The following is a 23,898-nucleotide window of genomic DNA, read 5'->3' as shown; positions in this document are numbered from 1 at the left end:
TCAGTATGTTATTTTTATTGTTTATTGTTTGGACAGTAGTTCGGATTATCTCGGCAACATCCCTCACTAGCCACTAAAAATCTCATCACAATTTGTTTTAGAGAATGCAGTTAAGTGCAGCAAAATGAGAAAATGTGGATAGTTTGTGACTAAGCATGCTTCATTTTAAAGTGTTCTTATGCATCATAAAGCTTTTTAGGTCTATTTAGCTTTTACTATGAAATAAATAGAACTTTCTGCAATATGTGGTAGAAGTTTGTTTGAAGCTTGGGAAATCTGTATTTTGAGTTAGGTAGTATATATGGATTGTAAAGACTGATTTCTTCACTCTGTAGGGACCCTTACTTGTGTAATAGTCTGAAAAATGTTTGCAGCATGTACTGTCACCTTGCTGTGAATTTATCTTTGTGATAGGTCTTGTGTCTTAGTATTTAGATTTTTGTTTCTGTGAGGTTGCTCTAATGACAATTTACAATTATTTCCTGCCTCTATGATTGTATCCCAATGGCTGTGGAGGAATAAGCAATAAGCAACTGCAGGAGGTTGTAATGTGTGTTACAACACACATTCACTATTGTAAATTGTTGTATTTTGGAAACAAACGACCTTGTAGAGATGCTGCAGATCAGCAGACAGCCTTGTTTGGCACTTGTCACACTGGTAGCACAGCTTGCTTTAACCACAAACAGATGTTACTGCAGGGATGTACTATATCAGTCTGTTTCTTCAAAGTGAAGGGGGGTGAATGGGGCTGAACTGTGGTTTGGTTTACTTTCTACAGGGGAATCTTCTACAGGTGGTTGATGGTGACTGATGGTTTTGGTTTAACCCGAGCTGGCAATTAAACACTGCACAGCTGTTCACTCACTCCAGTAGCAGGATGGGGGAGACAATCAGAAGGGTAAAAGTGAGAAAACTCATGGGTTGAGGTAATGGCAGTTCAGTAGGTAAAGGAAAAGCTGTGCACACAAACAAAGCCAAGCAAGGCACTCATCCAGCAGTTCCCATGGCAGGCTGTTCAGCCAGCTCCAGGGCAGCCAGGGCTCCACCACATGGAATGATGACTTGGGAGGACAAATGCTGTCACTCCAAACATCCTCCCTTCCCCTTTCTCCCCCAGGTTTGTATGCTGAGCATGACACCATGTGGTGTGGGATATCCCTGTGCTCAGCTGGGGGCAGCTGTCTTGGCTGTGTCCCCTCCCAGTTCCTTGTGCATCCCTGTTCTCTTCACTGCCTGGGCTGTGAGAGGTGCAGGGAAGGACTTGACTCTGTGTGAGCACTGCTCAGCAGTGACAAAAACATCCTAGAATTACCAACACTGTGTCCAGCACAAATCCAAAACACAGCACCATACCTGTGCTGCTATGAAGAAATTTACCTCTCTCCCAGCTAAAACCAGCACACTAATTTAGAGAAATACTGAGCCAGAGAATAAGAAAGTTTGAGTGCTGTGAAGACCCCAAACAACTCACTTGATGAGCCATTGAAAAGAGCTTACAGTTGTTCTGGTACTCTAAGTTAAATCCACAGGAAAAATACTGACAAGGTATTCTCAAGAGTTCAAAACAACAAAAAGAATTTTACTGGCAACTTTTAGAAAATCCAAGAAACTTTGAAAATGGTTTAATGCAGCATTCAATCAACATAAAATACTTCTCAAAGCATTAACTTGGCCCATCCAACTTAGCAAACTCTAAGCCAGTTCGGTTTTAACTTCTCGAAGAATCCAAGAAGAGGGAGTTAGAAGAAGAAAAAAAAGACAGAAAAGATAAGAAAAGGATGTGTATCAGTACCAGCTCCTGGATTCCAGAGGTATTCAGATAAAAATTCCAGGAGGAGGTTGGGTCAAGACATCTCTTTGCTTTGTGTTGGACCTTAAATATCCCATGGCCTTCCTGGGTGGGACTTCTGGTCATTTGGCCACTTAGGAGCTGTGTTGGGGCTCCGGAGGTGGGGTGTGGAGCATTGCCCCCCCATGTTCCAGGAACTGGCAGCCACAGCAGTGCTGGGATACAGGCTCTTGGATGGGGGGTGTGGAGCAGGGCACGGCCTGACCTGCCCCTGCCCCTCACACATGAACTCCAGAGTGTCTCTAGACATCAATCTTTTCAGTGTCTCACAGATGTCTCTGGCAATGAAGACATCTTCCTAATGTTTGTATGAATCTGAGAAAAATAAAGCATACTGGAAAAAGGATTCATCAAATAGATGCAGTGTTAAGTGAAGGACTGATACATGCATGTGAAATTATCTAGATTTAATATTTTCCTTTGTTTTTTGCTATTTCTGGTATGCATCATTGTACTGTATTAGTTACTTTCTTATCCCACAACCCATTTAAGGAAGCTTATTCTGAAAGTAAAATTTTACCTTTTAAATGTAAAACTAGTTCACTTTGTTGTAAATTGCTTGACCTCTTCAGTCCAGTTTCAATACTTTAAATACCTTTGCAGACCTTAATAAAGATGCAGATATTGCTGCATTACTCTCAATATCATCAGTTACTTAATGATTAGTCCAAGCATTTTGCAAGACCTGTACAATTCTGTGCCAGAGTGTGCAGGCTAGGTCAAAAAGGAGAGTGGGCTTGGCCAAAATGGAGATAGCTGCTCTTATCTGCCCTCCAGGGAGGGGGATGAAATGAAGGTAATCAAAATTAATTAGTTTCAGTGATAATATGTTCTGTATAATGTGCTGTCTGATAAGTAAGTGTTGTTAGAACAGATAAAAAAGAATGTATTTCCTAATTAATGGTTCTGCAAAGCAATCTGGAACCATGAGCCGGTCTGCAGAGAAGACTTGTACCTAGTTTCCTAGGATTATTTTTAAATTAGTCATAGTCTGATACTTAAGTAGCTATAAGTTTTAAGGTATTTTAAATGTATGTGAGGCTGCTTTCACATATGAAAGCAGCTTTTGCAAGTAACTGTTTTGCAAAACTGTTTTCTTCGGGGTTCTCCCCAGCTTCATTGTTGTGTCACAAGTCAGCATATGTGACCTAAAGGTCTCATCAATTCAGTGCTGTACTTATCTGTGGTGTTCTCAAGACATTCTGTATCATACACATATTTGACAGGAAAATAAATCTAGTGTCTCGATAAGATATAATGGGGTGCTGAAAGGGTTATGTTTGAAAGTATGAATTCCTTGTTATTACACGGATCCTTTGATCAGCCTGTTGGGGTTTTTTATTCACACTTCTGCAAACTGTTTGTGTTCAAGTGGGAGCTGCATGACTCTGGATTTGACACTGCTTTTTCACTTTGCTTTGAAGTGCCAACAGCCTTCTCAAAAGGCATGATGTTCTATTTCAGTAATCAAGCACTGGGTTTTGTTACCTGGTGAGAACAGATACAAAGGGCAAATTGCATGTATACCCTTGAAATATTGTTTTGTATAATTGCATGAGAAGTCTTCCTTTATATGGTTTGTCTCATGCAGTATTTTGTGTGTGTGTTCTTTAGTCTTTTGTCTCTTCTGTTTTTTTGAGATCTGTTTGCTCAGTCCCTCTGCACAAAGTGCAGTAACGTAAATCACTAATGTATACTTTGTACCAAATATATCTGGAAAAGACAAATGGAAGTATTTTACACTGGATGTTTTAGATATGAAATACAGATTTACCTAATTTTGTATAAACAATGTCTATATATGTGATCAGGTTTTAGTGAAAATTTGCAAGATATTTGTGGAAGGAAGCTGTGGAAGTACGATTTGAGAAAGCATCTTGTTTTCAGGTTGGAAATAGTCAAGCATTTTTTATACAAAACCCTGGACTGTTGGTCATTTCACAGCAGACTTGTTTCTGTTATAGCCTTGCTATGTCACAACTGGCTTCTTTTGCAGTTCCCATGGCAACAAGGATTTTTGAACTGCAAAGCAGGATAGTGGTTTGAGGGGGTATAAATATTCTTTATTACAGAAGAAATTTTGATCATTGAAAGCTGATCAGGCACTCTGCTCTTCCCTCTCGGGTTCCTCCCCTTAATCATCTGTGTTTTGCCCATATTTTTACACCTAAATGTGAATTCCTATTTGACAAGAATACAGTTACCTGTTCTAATTTTTAACATAGTATATGAAATTACAAAAATTTGTCAAGCCTTACTGTTGTGATAGCATAGAAAAATATGTTGTCTTTCAGATACAGTCTCATCAAGCAGGAGAGCACTGTATATAGCTAGAAATTTGTATGTTTATGTATTTGTGAACATTGTATGTGCTTATTAAAAGTAATGAGAGTTTAGTTGTTCAGGATTTGCCATGCTTCTGCTAATGTTTACTTTGGCTTGAACTTGTTTCCAAGATGCATTCATGAAATATTTACTTCTTTAACAGTCTTACATTAGATTTTTTTAAGTGAAGGATCTCAAAATACTGCACCCGATTCACAGACTAAAATTTATTAACAGTGGCAGTAATTTTGTGTGCTTTTCAGTGTCTGTCCCTCAGATGAGCACAGGTGGCGTGGGATATGTGGGAGTGTATCCTGAACCAAATACAAATACCAAATACTTTAGTTTAAGCCTTGATAGAGTACCTCTGCTTGGGTCATTTTTTCTAAGTTAGATAGGTTTTCTGTGTTGTTGTTTTTCCTTCTGAGCACTCATTCCAAAATCAGAAGCCAGTTATTCCGATGTGTCAAGTTCATGCCATAACCCCACAGTTTAGTTTGGGTTGTTTTGTTTCGTAAAAAAGAAAATGGGAATTATGCAGTTTGCTGAAACAAACAGCATGGGTAAAGTAGATAATTTAATTCTGTAAAAGCCTCTGAATCTAAGAAATTTATCCTCATGGCATGTGATAGGTAGTTTAGAGATGTATTAAAAGCAAATCTAGAAGGTAAAGGCAGTTGCTAGTGGCCTGCAGGTCTTCATAGTTTGGGCTGGGAGACCTCTGTTTCCCTCTGCCACTATCACCACACACAGATGTGGGAGATTATTATGGAATAATGAAAAGGAAAAAATGCCACTTTGACCTCTACAACTGGAGCTACTCATCAAAGGACAAGCAGTTCTGCTGGAGAAGGATTGTACAGGAAAGAGCAACCTGGTCTATAGTAATAATTTAAACTAAATATACATTTGTTAAAGACTTTTCACTACTGGTATCACCCATGTAGGTTATAGCTGTAACAAAATAATTTGCATATATACATGAGAGAGAAATTGAGCCTAGCACCCAGAGCCAAGCATGAATACCCTAGATACACATAATTTATTTTCAAGTGAAGCTAGAATTTCTGGAATGACTAATTTTGACTTTTTTTTCCAACTAACTTCTACCAAATCAATTCAGAGCTAATATTGGAAAAATCCTTACAGGCTGCAGAGGTATGCAATTCATAATGCTGTATGTGATTCTGGAACATTCTGTTTGGAAATTCAAGAAACTCAAGCTGTGAAAACTGGAATTTTGAACATGAGTCTGAAAAGGTTTATGGTGATGGACAGCATCTGGCAGTGTATTACATTGCCCCTCCTCCCCTGCCTTCCAACACAACCTCAACTCACTTGTAAGAGCTTGAAGGCTTATTTTGGCATTGTTTTTCTGGCTTTGCTTGTAATACTTGGCAGTGCTGTTTTTCACTGAATAATTTGTCCGGTGCTCCCTAAGAATTCAAGAGAACAGATAATTGCTACCTTGGGTTTTAGTCTGAAGAAATGCAGGAAGTTTGGGAAAAGGGATCCCTTAAATGCAGTTAAGGAATAAGAGGGGTTGAGTAACAATGTCAGGAATTCTCTGTTGTTTCTGGTGAGGATGTGAGGCTGGTGATTCTGCATGAAGCTCGATGAATGGGTCGAACAGTTAGCTTCTGCATCTCTGTTGAGACACATTAGGAGTGACAATGCGATGACATAATCGCTGACCCCAGATTGTTCTCGGCTATAAATCCTCTGGTTGCAGTCTCCACTGTTTCTCTGCATGTGCCGTTCACGTTTAAGGGCTTTTCAGATCATCTCCAGCACCATCTGCTGCATAATGGAAAGAAAACAATTGTGCTGTGTGTGGAGCCAGCTGACTCCCTGAGTGGAGTTGGGGGTTTGCAAAATCCAGCTCGAAGAACTTGTCTGTCTGCTTGTTCTCACTGCCGCACTGAGCACTAGTCACTGGTCTGCCATTATGCTTGAAAAATAAGACAAAGTAGGAGCTCATTTACAGGGACATATCGCGTTTTTGAGCTGGTCTGGTACTGTGTGTCTTCTCACGCTGGTGTAGGGGAGTACCGCACATCCTGATGTGCCGCTAATTGGAAGAAGGGAAACATTGTATTTGGAGCATCTTGTCAGTGTCAGTGTGGTGGTAACACTTGTGCACCGGCTGGGAGGATTTAACTGCGAGCATTCACTAGGTGTCAGTGCGGGATTGCACCGAACTGGTGCTGAGCTCTTTGATTGTGGTACCTCCCTTATGAAGAGGGATTTTAAAGAAAATTCCCACTTTTGTTTCCAGAATGCAATGTGGTTTACATTTAAGAATAACTAGCAAATAAAAGTAATTACTTCAGCCTTATTTTTTAAGGAACAGTCGGATAAAAACACTGAAAATTAAAATAAAATTACTGCCATGTTTTGTGCTTAATGAAGATAATTTAAAGACTTAGAGTAGCTCCTGAATTGATCACTATCGGGCTTTCTTGTCAACATTTGTTATATTACTGATGAAACACTCTATTCATACTGCTGTTGATCCTGGGTATGACTAAAATTCCTATTAAGATGTGGAAAAATTGTAGTTTTTATAGTGATACATTATCTGTAAAATGAATACATTCACTTAATTATTATCAAAGCTATTGTTTTAATCAAGAGGTGTTAAAGATCAAATTCGTAAATGTCAGAGAGGAAAACCCCATGATTATAGCTAAAATTGCCTGGTTTTCTGTTCTCTTATCATATTGTATCCCTAGAATGAAGTATGTTTATTAGGATATCTTGAATTGCTTGCAACTCACTATTAGATATTTTTAAAAAGATGGACTAAAAGATTGATTAAAAGATCAATTTTTATACCAGATTTAAATTCATAATTAGTCTAGTTTTAGTAATAAATTATTAAGGAACTCATGTCTTCAATCTATATAGAGTGATCAGCATTCATCTAGAAATTTAATTTGTTCCAAAATTGATATTTTTTGAGGTGCTTGTGGAAGTGTTTGTTGAGAACTGTAAAATAGTAAAAAGAGTCCTTAATGTGATATGTGAAAATAGTTGAAATGGCTTTCCTGTATCTTCCAGTTTATATTGAACTTTTCCTATTATATTTGAATCCATAACATTGAGTGGATGATACCCTTTGCCCTTTTTATATTTAATCTATTTACAAGTGGAGCCCTTTTTAGAACTGTTCCAGGTTACTCTCAGGGAAGTGCCAATGGTCATGCTAATAGATAAGTTAGCTTGGTTGCAAAGACAAGTTTTTTTTTACCTGACTGGACAGACTTTTCAGGTAATTTTTGATTGAGTTTGTATAAGATCTGTAAGGGATACAGTAGGAAAATTGTGGAGACCATTGTCTGCACCTCTCCCTTACAATGAATATAAACACTTGTTCCAAATAAAGGCAAGCTTGAATGACTTCTTGTTGCATATGACTTTCTGATTTTGTGGGTCTGAACACTGAAGGAAAGCCTGTTCTCCAGCTTCTATTGCTCATTAACTTCACCAAAAATTATTATCTATTCCCAATGATGCAAAATAAAGCAGACTGTGTCACTGCTTTGAAAATCGTTCCTAGCCTAAGGCTTAACAGTTTGTATATGAAGTGAGGCTTTTTGGTTTTAATGACAACTTTGGGATTCTTCCAGAACCTCTCTTCAGAAACTGATCTGTCTGAAAAGAGCTCTCTCTGCTCAGTGACAATTTTTTTTTTTTCTTTTCTTGTTTGATATGTCTTGAGAAAGCTGTTTTAAATTAGTTCCTGGTTATTGCTTTTGACTATCCTGCTTTTCACTGCCAACCCTGATGTTCTGTTGGTATGGCTCCTTCAAAGTTTGTGATTCTGCTAAGCATTTTCTTGCAGGCCTGCTGCTGCACTGAAGGTGATTAAAAAGGCATTTGCAAGTCAGGAAATCCATTTGATGTCTCTCTGCAGCTACAACTTTTGAAGTAATGCTTACTTGTATTTTTAACAGTAAAACCAGTAGACAGTAGAATTTGTGTCTGCAAAACAGGTAAAGGGAAATTCAGTTATGTTCCATTTAACTGAGGCTTCCACCTTGGTGAAATGGGCATTCTAGCACTGTGGGATATTTGAATTTATGAGCTTTAGAGTACAGTCAGCTCTGTGCACTGGAAATCCAAAGCACTGATCTCTTTTCTATGGGTGAACTCTTAATGTAGTAGGATTTTCTCTTCTACCAGTGACAGACATGTACTTATTTAATGTAGTTAGGAGCAGTTCTTAAGAAAATGAGAGACTTGGATACTGTTTTTTTTCTTGACCTGAAAATGTTGAAATTGACAACTGCATCTTTCAGAGATATAACGTAATGAACAAGCTATAAAATAATATTGGGAGGTTAGCACTGAGCCAGAGCCTGCCATTTCTCCTGGTTGAAATTGGATGAAATGGGGCATAACACTCTAATATTGGGCCACTCACTTTTGTGTAGGGATAGCTGGGCTTTCTTGTTCACAAGATTGACTTGGAAATAGAGACTTGACTCTTGTTCCCTGCCAAGTGAGTGTTCTCTTTTAGAATGCTTTTGCAGATCTGTATGTGAAGACACAGGTCGATTTTTGCAGAACACTGCTTTCTTTCATGCAGCTGAAGTTCCCCTCACTTGGGGAAGGAGGACATTTTAATTTATCAGCAAAATTATGTACGTTTTGAATTCCACCTTAGCTATGACAGAGCAAAAAGGTAAATAATGATGTTTCATTTTACACGGAGAAAATTACTGAATTTCTGAAAAAGCAAGTGATCTTTCATATAATTTTCCCCTCCTTTTTTTTTAACAGCTCTGCCACTTATAAGCTTTAAATTTGCTAACTGTTCATTCAGTAGCTTAACTTAATGCCCTACTCATCTTTTGTGATTAAAGATCTTTAATTTTTATGTGATGCATAACTTATGTTTGTTTCATGTGCAATGGTGATTTTTCTTTAAAGAGCCAATTATGTTATTAAAACCAAACACACTAAGACAAAACCACGCATGGAACAGGCATGAGAATGGCTCCAAGGAAGTGGTTATATTGAAAGGCTGGTAGTACTTGTTAGTCACATGTTCTTATGAACTGGACATGATTTCCTTGGATGCTCTTTCCTTGTCTGTTTTGGTGAGCTGTGCATCAGTGGCACTGGGGAAAAACAGTGAGTAGTATCCAAAGCAACAGTGCATGGCCTTTCTTAAAAGTATGCATGGGGTAAAGGAGGAGCTCCTTCAGTGACTTCTGGAATTAAATTTTGCTCAAGTGTATTTAAAAAATTTAATACTTTTATTGGTAGAAATGTACAATAATGTTAATATGTTATGAAAAAAAATTTTGTCTGTATAATGTGCTTGAGGAGCTGATTCACCATTTGATAACTCTTTTGATCACTGGTTGGCACATGGTTACATGTAGTATATGGCACAAAATCCAAAATCTAACATAGGAGAAGGGTGACTTTTGGATATCAGTGTAGCTGATAGTGACCTCTCTGGTAATCTTGAACTGACTGTGGGCAGCTCTACAATCCCCAATAAAAGTAAAAGGCTAAGGGCTACTTTTAGTGATCAATATGAATATGACCAATAAGTGAGGCTGAAGATAGGGTAGCTGAATGAAACTGGACAGGGTGAGAGAACAGAAACTCGCCAGGAAAAACCAAATTAGGAGGATTTGGTCACTGTGCATGTGGTTAAAACCAGGATGATACTACTCAGGGCAAAATGTATCTAAACCTAGTTAATTTTTAATTTTGCTCTTGAAAAAAATGAGAGATGCCCACAGTTGAGATAAGCATCAAATGTTTGGAGAAAATGTATTTGGATATTATCCCTGTTCCTAATGTTTTTCCACCTCTCCTGTTTGTAACTAATTGTGGTATAGCTGCTTAAGCTCATGATATTTGGTTTCATGTGTACATTTATGTTTTTCTACATTTTATTAACCTTAAAGGCTTAATCAGGTCAGTGCATTAGTAGAAGAGGAGGAATATAAATAAAAGAAGAAACTCTTGCCTGTAAAATAATCAGAAAAAGAATACTTATTAATCTTTCAGGTACATGGGTGTGTTGACTAAGTAAAATCTTGTAAGGTACCTGTGTCACAGCAGTGAAAAGTGAGGTTCCTCCCTGGCCTGGCTCTCAGTCTGTGTTCCTTTCAAAAGGGGGTAGTACCTCCTCTCTTCCTTATTGTGCTATGCCACCATCACTGGAGCAGATAAAGCTGAAAGCCAAGAGTTTCTATTTACCACTAAAAAAACCTGGGTGAATAAAGTTTTGCATTTCAATTATGAAGCGTAGATTAGGTTCAAGAGAAGCTTGTTTTTGAAGTCTGATGTTTTAAGCTTTTGTATTGTTATTTAGTCACATAGTCTTGTTGCTACCTTACAAGCCAGGTTCCTCCCACTTCCAGTATCTTTGCACAGACATAGGATGCTGAGAAATGAGGTGTTACAATACCTGTCTGCTTTCAGGAGATCTAGCAGATCAAATGTGTGGAACATGGCATGCCTTCCTGGGAACCTGCTGGCAGAACCATGAATAAAGGTCTTATCTCTACACCTGTGTGAGAAATTTGTTTCAGTATCCAAGGAACACTCTTTCAGAAGAGTGATTTTGCTGTGGGAGACCTGACGTCTTACAACAGGCCAGGTGATGGCTCTTCTCCTGAGCTGACCAGTAGCCACGGCTTGCCTTAAGCAAATGCCTACCTGCAGTCTAGCCTGGTGAACAGACTGGTGACTGTCTCAAACGTCTGCCTGGAGCGTTCTCTAGACATCAAGCTCCACCCGTGCCTTCATGAAGGATGTTAGAGCTGCTCTTGCACTTGGCAGGAGAGATCTACAGTAACTGGTTTTAGTGAAGGACTGTGTGATAAGCTCTCATAAAATTACATAACCTGAGGATAATTGCTGGGATCCAGGGCTGTGAGTGCCTGTGTGGTGTATCAAGTGGAGATAGAGATGTCAGTCACCACTAATCAGAGTTCTTTGAGATTTATACATCTACAAGACCATTTTGTCCTCAGCCATTGCTTACCTTCTCTCCTACTTGGAAAGATTTGCATTTCAGGTGAAGAAGGTGCTATCCAGTACCTGAAGGTCTGTTTAGGAAGGAGGTGATCCTGTCAAACTATTTCATACAAGGATTACCGAAAGAAACGTCATTCTTTGTAGAGTCAAAGAAAATAGAAGTAAATATTTTGGTAGCAGTAGACATAATCAAGGAAAGGAAAAGCAAAGGAAATTGTTGCAGGAATCTACTTTCTGGTGAAGCTTTCCTTTTTTCCAGTGTAATAGCTCTGGAGAAAAAAATATGAATGTGTTTTGTATGGAGTATCAAGTATACGTAACTTCAAAAAAAGGAGAAATAGCCAAACAAATACAAGTACAAAAAGTAATTCCTTTAGTCACAGCAGGGACTGGGTACAAACCTGGATTCAGTTTCCCTTTCTCCATCTCTGTGTATACGTGGTTAATTAGTCCAATAATGGCACTTTGGAGCTGGAAGGCATTGCTAGGATTTAGCAGGTGCTGGCTCTGGAGAGGGCCGGTCATGTCCAGGTGCTCTGCCAGGGAGCAGCCAGTGCAGCAGGTGGCTTGGAAGGAGCAGGTGAGACAGGAGCTGAGGCAGCTCAGCAGGGCTGGCTGCCAGGCAGGTCTGGCTCCCTGGGGGGCAGGGGCCGGGTCAGGAGTGCACCTGGCCAGGTCCTGGCAGGGCTGCAGCAGTGGGAGCACAGCTCCAGCAGGGATGGAGGGCAAGGGTCCTGCCAAAGGGTGGGCAGGGGCTGCTGCTGCTGTAGGATGGCCGTGTGACCAGGCAGCCAAATGCCCCCACCTGCACAGGAGAATGTCCTCAGCACCCTGCAGAAATGAATTTCATATATTTGAAATGCATTTATCATGTAAACGACTTTACATCAATTTTTGATGTGCAAATTGGGGCAAGTTTCACAAGGTCTGTCTGATGTTACTCAGAAATCCAAGGAAACTGGCAAGGTTAGGTTCTGGAGATTGCACAGACCCCACTGCTAGGGAGGCTTCTGTGTGCAGCCCTTGTGGAGTGTGGGGGAAGCAGCAGCCTACTTAATGCTAATCAGTTTTTGTGTTTTAATTTAGAAACACTGTTTGTCTGTCTTAAGAGTTGCTTAATTCTGTGACTGTTTTAGAGATTTTGGGGCTCTTGTTAGTAATACTTGCCTATTTTCATAGTAGATTTTGTAAGGTATTCTGATTTACTTGTTTGTACTGCTCATTTTTCTGACTAGCTATTCTAAAGGCATTTTGGGGATGGAACTATGCTGCACCTTGCATCTATATTTAAAAAATGTTTATTAAATCTAGTTGTGGCTCTGCAGTTCTGAATGTCTGTTCATTTCTCTCAGCAATCGGGCTGGTTGAAAGGTGAAGTGTTGGTGCTCAACTCCAAACTTCTTTCTGCAGATCAAAAAGAAAATAAATTGGAAGTCTTCCAGCCAATTGCTTATCGGGGCAAAATGTCTGTTTAGGTGTTCCTCAGTATTCCTTTTTTTCCCACTAAAGAAAATTGTATTTATTTTTTTGATTTTAAACCTAATAGTTTTTTACTGTTTGCAGGAAGGGATTTCCATTTTTCTAGGCATCTAAGAAGAGGTTTCATGTTAAACTGAGGTAATTTGGTTAAAAAGACACCTACTTGTAAAGACAGAGCCTGAATGTTATGCATAGGATCTGCTGGCAGTTTGTTGTGATAAGACTGACAGCTAATTTTTTTAGAAGCTAAATCAGCTATTACTTTGTAGTGAAAGTATGCTAATTGGTATAGTCTTGCTGTGGTTAAAGATCAATAATTCATTGAAGAGAACAGATGCTCGTATTTAAAGGAATTCACAGTTAATTTATTGGAAAGCTATAGCTGAAGATTAAAATTAGTAAACACAAAGGTATTTGTCAGCTTCTGCAGCTTAATGTTTTTCTTTAAAGGGGAAATCCTGGAGTACAAATGCTTTGATATGGCAGTAAATGATATCTTAGCTAAGAAGACTCATGTTTGATTTTGATTTTAAATGTAATTAAACTGTCATAAACTATATGTGATGCTTTTGTCTTCAGCTGAGCTGATATCTGATTTATATAGAGAGGTAGAAAATAAAAATTCTCTGATCTTGGAAAATATTTTTTTACAACTAGATTTAAGAGGCTACAAAGAAACTAGGAGTATATTTATTGAAAATTTTTCACCTAGTCATTCTCTGCATTTAAATTCTTATTTAGGTAGAAAGTTTTGTGTGAAGTTCATGCACTGAACTTTGGCTATGTGTTATAAATATAGTAAAATAAATGCACACACATGAGTTTTACAGGTAGAGTTTTACACAGCTAGCATATAAGTAAAAGTATTACTAATTATTAATTTTGAGGTATTTTATAAATACTGCCTCAAACTGAAAGAAAACATATTTTGTAGGAAATTCTTGGCATCTATCTCTGAATTATTCTAATTTGCATTGAGATTTCAGTTCCTGGTTTGCATAAAAGCACCACTGTTATTTTGATAATCACAAGCTTTCCTAAATACACAGCAGCACTCTTCACTGAAGATCTGGATAGCTGAGTCAGTCTCAAAGAATGTATACAGGCAGTAACTGTTCCTACAGCTGTTTGCTTGTTTTTTTCCGTACAAAAAGGAGCTGAAAGGGAGAATTCCTATTCAGTAGTGGAGCTGAAGGTTTATTAATAGACTTTTTTTTTCCCTCTTGTCTTTAAATTTTGTCATTACCTTTTAGTACTGAGTGTCCTCACTGACTACTAAGTAGCTTATTAAAGCTGGTTTTAGATGTGCTTTTTTGTTCTATTTTCTTCTTGCTGTTTTCCCATTTTGCTAGCATGCAGATGGGGGTGGGGAGTGGGAAATAAGGGAGAGAGCATGTTCCAGAGGATGCCAGGATGACTTCAGTTATTGGATGGCTGCTGTCTGATGGATGGAAAAAGGGGGAGTAAACCTTTCATTCTGCACTGACAGAGCTGAAACACAGAAACCCGATTTACAGGTAAGGGTGGAAAAAATTCCTGTTATGAATAGCTATTCTTGATCCTTGCCACAACATTTCTTAGATATAAAAATGCATGTGCAAGCATCTTGCCTGTTCCTCACGAATGACTCTGAAGCAGCTTTTCCCGTTATTATTTCTCCTGCCTTGGAGGTTTCAACGGATGTGAGATCCATAAACAGTGAAATCATAGGCATGCCTGATGCTGGCAGCTTTCTCATGTGACAGGATACGCATTGCATCTCATTGATGCCGAAGTTGCTCAGTAAGCTGTGGGAAGAGAGGTCATTTTGTGTGATGGAAATAGTCACTGTTGAAAATGCAGTGTATGCTACCAACAGGAAGAGAGTGCTGGAAGATCTAAAAATGCCTTGGAAAATTAACTGCTTCTGAAACTGTCTTATTTAGTGGTGAACAAACAGTAAGAATGGATCCTCTGAACTACTGAAAGGGATTTTGTAGATTTTTTTGCATTGTTTTTAGGTTTGGAATTAATGTTGTTGATAACTCAGGTATTAAATATGTCATGAAGGAAAAAATATGCATATAACTATGTGTATGAAACAGATAAACTTTGTAGCACCTGCAGCATTGACATATGAGTTGTAATAAATTGTTGAAATAGCTTGCTTCGGCAGAGTTTGTGTTAGCAGCAGCTGTTAGTTCACACAGTCTGGAGATGGCAAGCAGCAAATTGCTTTGTACAGAAAGTAGATTTGTTTATCAAGTCACATGATATGAGAATATAGGACTACAGGCAGAAGTCCTGGCCCCACTGAAGCAATAGGATATTTTGATTTTTGCCTCTCTAGGGCAAGGATTTCAAGGAGTCAGCTCTCTATTGACTTACCTCTATATTTTACATGTAGGAAATAATTGCTATACAGGACCCTATTTTGCTGGTTTGAAGCAAAAATATAAATTGATGTAAATAAATTGTGATTATAATTGGAGTGTATATATATTTATGAAATATATTTATAAAGCAAAAAGGGTGGAATTTAGTTTTAGTTAATAGATTTCAAAGATTAAAATCAATAAATGCATGAGGCCATTTTTGTTGTATTCACTGAGAGAATGCCCTTAAAGCAGTCCTACAATTACAAAAAATTTGTGCCATAAAGAAAAACTGGAACGAGTCAACAGAACTCTCATGAGTGCTAAAAAGGACTGGAAGAAGCTTTGTCCACTGTCCACTTACTTATGTACCTTGCCATCGGGAGTGCTGTCTTTTCCCCCTAGCTTTCTGTTTCTTCAAAAAATGGAGCCTGGTATGTTTACTAAAAAAAAAAAAATTGAGAAATCAGTAATTTGCAGCAAATGTCAGTGATACAGAAAATTATTCTGAAAGGCTTTGTGAGCTGTATCTTTTGTTTGGTTGGTTTCTTTTTGTTATGCTGGAACATATACATTGGTAAATAACACTGAAAAATAGTGGAGTTGTATCCTAACATTCGTTATTTGTAGGTACTGGATATGTATCTGAAAGCAAAAGCTCAACTGTTAAATTACAATCTCAAATCCATGTATTCAAATCACTTTCCCCCATCAAATGAGAAAACTGACTCAGAAGTGCTCCAGTAACAGAGAGTAGTTGATGAAAACAGAGATGTAGTTCCACATGTGTTTAAATTATTCTGTCTCCTTGGAAACGCTGCTGCTGCTGCAGATGGATTTGGCTTTTGGTGGCTAAAAATATCTACCTCTTAATAATGACAGCATGAAAGATACTGAATAAAACTACTGTGCTGTCACTAGTTTTAAAGTTCTCTAATGATTCAGGTATTCTACATGAACTACAGATTTGCATTTTCTGTCCAGCATTCACTGTCAGCTGCTGCCAGCAATCACTGGCTTGGTGGAAATGAGATAAGCTCATTAGCCTTGGTTGGAGACCCTGCTGAGAGGGGAACATGTGAGTGGGAGGTAGGCTAGATGAAGAGTTGGAAAGCAGGTAGAAAGTTGGTTAAAAAAATTCATGGTGGTGATGCAGGTAAGGTGTTGTGTAATATTTGAAGATACAGGCTTATTCCCAGGAAAGTCTATGATAGAAAATGTGTGCTTAAGTACTGACTTTGTAAGTAAACAACCTGCAAATGAAAGAATTTTTTTTTTCTTTTATTTATTGCATTAGTGAATGCTTTCTTATAAATTGTATGTGCAGGTGACTGAAATGTCATGCAAACCATTTTAAGTAAAATATTAAATTACCGTAAGCAAAAACCAAAACCTATATCACTAAAAAACTTGTTACAAGCAAGAAATAGCATTCAATTACTTAGCATTGCTAAACAATTTCTTCTTTAAAAGAATTAGTTATTTTCAGTTATATGGTTTGTTTTCAACTGAAGTACACAAACCTGAGTACTTTAATTTCAAATTTCCTTTTCCTATGTATGCAATTTAATATTCTGTGGAGATAAACAATCTAAACATTATTTGAGGAAGTAAAGGTGTGATACATTTCTGGAAGTACATGTTTGCATTTTGTAGTGGTAGCCAAGTTGTGCCAATTTTTCATGAATCCTTTGGGTTTTGGGTATAGAACCAGAAGTTCTCAGCTGTTAAAAATAGTAATGAGAAAGTTTGTTACATATTGCCTGTGATGTCTAGGTTGTGAAATATAGTGATGGTAGCATGGAGGAAGTACTGCAGCTTTTTTTTTCTGGTTTGGTTGGGCTTTTTTTATAGCAAGTTGCAAACAGATGAACTGAGGATTCTGCCAGGCTAGATTTTTCCAGCAATTTTCATCATTGCTTGTTCATGTATGAAGAGAATTCTGTGCTGTACAATTAATATCAGACCACAAGGTGCAGACAATCTTACCACATTTGCCACTCTGCAGAAAATCTCCAAAATACCTACTCGTCTTGTTCGTAAACAGTGATCTCCTAAAGTTAGTCCTTTTTTTATGGCCAGAACAAAGTATTAAATATTTGGTCATTTTTACCTAAAGTTTGCATCTACACTTCCCTGTCACCACTTGGACATGTGCAGACATCCCTCAGTACTTAAACAGTTAAACTGGAAGAGTCTGTTACTGTATTTTTAGAAGAGAAAAAAGAAAAAGGAAGAAAACCTAGTTCAGAGTGAGTTTTGCAAATATGCTCCAGTATGGTTTTGTGTTATGAGTTCATGCTGCTCTTGGAGTTCAGATCTTCTGAATTTGGACATGTTGAGTGTTTTTGTAAGTTTGTTTGTTTTGATTTTTGAAAATCTGTTAAACATTATGTATTTTGGAGTAGTGAATGGCTGTCAAGATGCAGAGAACATGGGGCAGAAGAGGAAAGCTGTTGAATTCACGCCCTCTCTCTAGTGGATTTGATGGCAGTGGTGAAGGAGCAGCCAGGCTGTGGACTAATGCAGCATGTAACAGGGAGCTGAGTGATGTGTACTGGGGCTGGAGAGGTGGGAAGGTCCCTTTGACATGTACCAGTCGTGGCCATGCTGTACTTTGGCAGGAGATACGCAAGATTCCCTGCCATGTTGTGCAATTCCTCTGCAGGCAGGACGGAAGATTGATGTTCATGAAAGAACAGTATGGAAAATCAGTACTGAAACAGTATGAAAAGGTGTTGCAGTGAGAGAATTAGTATCACTACATGGGCTAATCTGGGCAAAATATATATTCAAGGCCACTTATTTCCAGCACTCAGGAAGTTGATAGCATTCCAGTCTTCATTACGGAGCTGGAGCCTACTGCCGCTCTTGCAGCTGGAAGCGGCATAATGCAAAGTTGCTGTGCCAAATATACTCCTGCCAGTCTCAGAACCTTGTTCCATTTGCTGGGAAGGTGCTAAGCAAGCCAAATGTTGTATGTCCTTCTGCAAAGAGGTGCAGTAAAGATGTGTTGGAAATATACTGTCTTCCAGATAACAGACTTCTCTCCATCACCTGTATGCTCACTCTGCTCTAAAACTCTGCGTATCTGTAGAAGTCAATAGGACTCACTACTGTTGTAGCAGTGTTTTTCTGTTTTCACATTTCAATTTTAGAAAGAGTTGTGACTTCTGGCCAGACCTTTGCTGCAAGCAGTCTGGCAGTACAGTCAATGCCAATGGTAGTAAGCCTTTTCTGAGAGCATCCATACAAACTTCAGAATTTCTTCTGGGATACAGGTAGTAATTTCTTTTTTCTTTAGAAAGGGTAAAAGAAAATCTTCTGCAGAGATTTTGGGTGAAGGGATTTTATTTGATAAAATTTCATCATGAAGACTCAAAGCCTAGAAGAGTAATACCCAATACCAGGTCTTCAGTAGTGTTACCTGAAGACTATGGAAGGGACTTCAACAGGTGCAGCTAAGTCCTAAATAACTTTTATGGAGGTTAGGCATTATGAACCTGAGTTTGTGACCCAGCTTCAGGATATCCTTCTCCTGAATCTCCTGTTTTCCTCTAGGACTTGCTTGTAGCAAGCTTAGAGAATTGTTATGGATGAAACACAAGCTCAAATAGCTTTTGTGGACAAATCTCATCTTGGCAGGAAGTCCCTCTTGCTGAATTCCTCTGAATCCCTTTCTCCCAGGTTGCACCTTCATTGCTGCAGACCTGAATGCTAAGGTCCTGGCTTCCTGGATGAATTAATACTGCCTCTTACTCATTTTACTTTGTTCTCTGGGCAGCGTGCTGAGAGAATATTTAAGAAAACTAGTGTAGAATTTTCTTCTGTTGGCTGAATTATACAAGCATTTAATTCAACTGTTGACATCAATTCATGTAGCTAAGAATTAGAAGGCCATTTCTCTGCTGTTGTGTGCAGGAGTCTTGTGTTGGGTGGTGGAGAGGGGGATATTTGCATGCTTGGTTCATGTAGGACCATGTGAGATGCTTTTGGAAGACTAAAGGAGACAGATCTATCAGCGTCTGTACCGCTTGTAGATGTGAGAGGTGAGCATATGCCAGCATCGTTTCTGCATTTTAAATTCATTGCCAGTGGAGCTAGGTGGCATGTGTTAGAGTGTACAACAATGTGTAGGCAGTCTAGAAGATTAGTGGATTAGTACTCAAGTGTGAAATCAGGAGTACTGTAAAGTGGTGGTATAGAAACCCTGCAAAGAGCAGACTTGGCAGGATTTGGCTTGCAATGCCAGAACAGATTCCCAAGGTGGAATTGTGCAGTCTTTTCCTGCAGGATTTACTTGGTGCTGTGGATTTAGCTAGACTGAAGAAAATGAGGAGAGAAAGACTTTACCTATGTTATGTTTGTGTAAGTTGACCGCTGCTATAAGCAAAAATATATGAGTAAGATTATACTAATGATACTCCCTGTACCTATACAGTTAGTCTCCTAAGTGGAATTAGGTTGCTATGTGTTTGTAAATTTTACAGATTACTACCAGAGCCTACCTCTGGCAACTGCTTATGATTAGAGCTGCCAAATACAGCAAAACATGTATTGCAAACATTAATTTGAATTCTGAACAGCTGTTTGATTCATGTTCATGTACCTCTGTTGTTCACTGTTTGCAAGCATTCATGCAAATGGTTTTTTTGTCTGCATTAATGCAGTTCCTTACGTGAATAGTCATTTTCACAAGCAAGTAATATTCTTTGTGTGTGATGATGTCACTGTAGGTGCTTTTGGGTTTGACTACCCCTCCCCTCCCAAATTTAAAACTGTCAGTTACACAAAGAGTGGAATAATTCAGTGTATTATATGGAGCCAAGCAGCCACCTTAGTTCACAGCCATCTCTGCTGCTGACATTTATTTAGCAGGTAAGAAAAATGTTTTTAAAAAAATGAAGCTTTGTTTGCAGGTTAAGAAAAGGACTTAAATTCAAAATGAGTATTAATCACGACAAATAACCCAAACATCTTGGCTTGTGAGCATCAATATTCGTGATTTGACTGGAATTATTTGCCAAATCTCCCTAGAATGTTATAGTACATGCTGACTGGCCAGTGGGTGGAAGTTGTTTGTGATGAGTACTTTGCAGTAATGTTTTATGGGTAACATCTGTTTTCTGCATCCTCCAGTTTGGTTTGCAGTCATTTGCATACAAGTGTTTTATGTTCAAAAGTGAATCTGTATTGCTGCTACAGACATTAAATTTTTCTGTACTTTCAGTTGATACATTTGAGACAAGGAAAATGCAGTCTGACACATACGACAGTTATTTATTTAATTCCCACCTTTGTTATTTATTTTTGGTTTTATTTTCAGATAAGAATTTTTGTTCAGGTAGATTTTATAAAGAAATATGATCGGATCTCAAGAGGAAATTAGTACAAAATATGGTTTCATAAATAAACCAAATAAATGAGTAGTTGGATTTTTTATACCCTGGCCCCCTAGCCCCCTCCACTCCAAATGCCAATGTGTTCTTGAGCTCTTTTTCCTCTTGATTTTTTTCCATGGCTTTAATCAATAACTGATTTCTCTAGTGAAGCTTTTCTCTAAATCATGAGGATATGCAATTTGAATAGGGTTCTGTTTTATTATTGCATATTTTTTTAATGTTTACTGCACATGGTGCATTCTTGATGTTTATTTCTTCTCGGGTATGCTCCATACTTGTTCAGTGTACCAGATGATGTTGTATGAGCTGTGTACTATAGCGCTGAATTTTGCAAAACATTTATTTGAAATTTTTCCCTAGGATGAAAAAATTGTTGGATTTGTCTTTGTGTCTTGTCATGGTTTTGCCTGGGACAGAGTTCATTTTCTTCTTAGTAGCTGGGTCAGTGCTGTGTGTTTCAGGTTCAGTTTGAAAATTATATTGACAACACACTGATGATTTGGTTGTTGCTAAGTGGTGCTTGCTTTAAGACAAGGACTTTTCAGAGTCTTACCCTCTGGCAGTGAGGAGCTGCACAAGGAGCCTGGGGGGACATAGCCAGGGCAGCTGACCCAGACTGGCCAGAGGGGTATTCTACAGCATAGAATGTCAGGCCCTGTATATAAACTGTCCATGGGTGTCAGTGGACACTGAGGATATGGCAACTTAGGTTTTGTAGAAGAAGTTTGGCAGTATATGTTACCACAGTATAAAAAGAAAAATTTTCTCCTGGGAGCACAGGTAATGAATGCACTGTCACCTGTCCACTCAGTAATTCTAACATCACTCTTTTAGGCCTTTCACTGGGATTTGGAGATACCTTCTTTAGATAGCAGGTATCTAAATGTCTGCTGCAATGAGATTGTTACTAAGATTCTCTAAAATTTCTAGTCTTTTTAAGTACCAGAGAAAGTCAAACCAGCCAGGATTTTATATTATTTTACTTTGTAGGTTCCAGATAGTACTGTGATAGTGTGAAATATATCTCCCACATTTACATGGGATTTTTATCTTCTAGTAATAATATATTGCCTCTGAAATTTTTAAGTATCAGGTGCCTGCCAGTTATCTGGCATTGTAGGAAGGCAAAGCCTGTTGCCATGGAGCTTTGAGGACTTGCTTCGCCAGTCAGCATACCTCTGACAGTGTCGGTGCTCCCACATACTTCCAGCTAGAGAACTGGCTAAATGATTTCATTGTAGGAGTAGTTTCATCAGGGTGGAGGAAAACTAGGAAGTGAAGGAGGAAAAAATGGATGGGAGGTGTTTAAGAAAGATAGATACATCCTTCTCACAGCTCATAGCCATCATATGCTTCTGCTGTGTCAAACTGTCACTTTCTTGAAGAGTCCTTAACTGTCTTAGACAATTGGTGTTTAACCTAGAGCTGTGTTAGCTTATTTTCCTTGCTTTAATACTGTTCCTTCTGTTTCAACTTTGTTTTGCCTTGCTATGGACTAATGCCACACAAGCATGGTGAGAAGGATGGCAGAGGATGATGTATCACATCGTTGTGCAAGGATTTTTTTGTTGTGAAGGATCTGTATATGAACAGGAAAGTTTCCAGTGTTTGCTTGTTACTCAGTTGTGTGAATTGGAAGGATGCTGCTCCAAATCAACTGTAGCTGCTAGACAGCTGTCTGGAAAGGTCTAATTGAACCTTTCAAGCCAACTTTCACCCTTTTTAACCAAATGGATAAGTATGATAAAGCAGTTCTCTTTACCTGTAGCTGACTGAACCTCACTGGTGCCTTAGTGGAAGTCCAAGAATATTGATTGACCATCCATTTGTTTTTCTTAGTCACGTGCTGTTGTTTGGTTCCTGTAGTCAGACATGGGCTTCTGTGTACTGCATTCTATACCTATATGTATTCCCTTGCTTCTTTTAAGAATATATGTATTGCTGAAGTACTTATGTGTATTTGAGTATTCCCATCCTATATAATGGTAGTCTCACATATCCTAAGTGACTTGTGTTAGCAAAATTATATTGCTGCATAGTTACGTTACCCTTATGATTCCTCCAGTCAGTTATGGGATTTATTGTAGTTTTGCTCTTCATTAATGTATTGAAAATTTGACTTGTGTAAGTCTTTGGTGCCTTGTATTATTAGACCTACCTCTAGGGTCTTCTGTTCAAATAAGGTTGGATTTGGATTTCCTTGTGTCTGCAGTTGCTTCAGTTGATTCCCAAAATCTGAATTTACCTACTCAGTTGTAGTTATGGTGCAGGACAAAGAACAATTCAGTTGGGTTCTCTGTCCTGGTTCCCTGACTGTGCACTTAGGGAGCCCTTAGTGATATCACTAACTTTGTGGCCTCACTGTTGTTAAAAGTTTGACTGTTGCTTATTCCTATTGGTCTCTGGCATATATATATATCTGCATCTTCCCCTGGGATATATCACACAATGAGCAAAAAAGAGCAAAATAATGCTTTCATAAACAGCATTGGGTTGTGTGTCACTTGCTTATTATGTCCTAGTTCCTGGAGATGTGGATGTTGCTCAGGTACTGCAGGATGCCTGTGTAAATAAGGCTATCAGCTAGAACATGCCTTGTGCAGCACTGTGCAGATGTGCTTCTTTCTGAAGAATATTGGCTTATGGAGCGGCATCTGTTTATACAGATGTTATTTTAAAGGGATCTCCTGCTGGTACATAGTGTGTACAAACAGCTTTAGATACTCTTTAATCTCTGTGATAGCCAAGCTCTTGAGTAATGGAAGTGTCTCCTTTCCCCCATGTAACATATTCCCGAGGAGACTTGATTACAGAGAGATTAGAATAAACAGATCTCAGCAAAGTAGCAACACCTCTATTTGATCACAACTACTTTGTCGAACAACCTTCTGAATAATCTTCTTGGAAGAGATTCAGAACAAAAATCAGGCAACAGTCACACAAAATAAATGTAATGGCTAGCTATGCCTTCTTTGTGTTGTGGTGAACTCAGGTTGTGCATTAACCCTGTACCTTCTCTTGATCAGCTAGCGATGCAGAGCTAAGCTATGTCATTTCCAAGGATCCTGAGACCTGTTTGCTCTGGTTCTTTATACAAATTGTCTTAATGAAATGTCTTAGCTGCTACCATGTTGTGGCACTTGTTACAAATGTAGGCTATGCTAAAAACAGGCAAATTTAAAACTCTTTGGTGTAAAAATTTGTTTCTGCTACTTGCTGGGAGCAATTCTGGCTGTTGACACTCTCACTATATGCAGAAACTTTACTGATGTGCAAGACACCGTTCAGTCATGCAGTCACTGTGTGCTTTTACTGGTGGGAGATAGTGTCTGACAAAAGGGCTTTTGTCTGGAAGTCATCTCAGGGTATGAAATGAGTTCTTGCTCTCTGACTGGTTGTGCACTTATGATGATCACAGATATTAGGTTTGCCTTGCAGTGAAGTTATGACTTATGTTCTTTGGACCTGGAACTTC

The 23,898-nt window shown here is 38.6% G+C and overlaps 1 protein-coding gene across 2 annotated transcripts in view; it reads left to right on the top strand.

Moving 5' to 3' along the window:
- The window catches only part of CSRNP3 (cysteine and serine rich nuclear protein 3), a 94,326-nt gene that overhangs the window by 1,332 nt on the left and 69,096 nt on the right, over positions 1-23,898 (top strand). Inside the window, exon 1 of one of the 2 annotated variants that reach the window (XM_056496595.1) lies at positions 14,070-14,184. The exons of the other annotated variant lie outside the window; for it this stretch is intronic. Within the exon in view, the coding sequence (XP_056352570.1) occupies positions 14,116-14,184 (69 nt within the window). The 5' untranslated portion in view covers positions 14,070-14,115. Of the gene's footprint in view, positions 1-14,069; positions 14,185-23,898 lie in introns of those variants that run through there. 2 annotated transcript variants of the gene reach the window in all.

Source organism: Oenanthe melanoleuca, chromosome 7 (genome assembly GCF_029582105.1).
Source record: "Oenanthe melanoleuca isolate GR-GAL-2019-014 chromosome 7, OMel1.0, whole genome shotgun sequence".
Taxonomy (NCBI): Eukaryota; Metazoa; Chordata; class Aves; order Passeriformes; family Muscicapidae; genus Oenanthe; species Oenanthe melanoleuca.
Note: the sequence above shows the minus strand (reverse complement) of the source record. Positions and strands in the feature narration are given on the sequence as shown.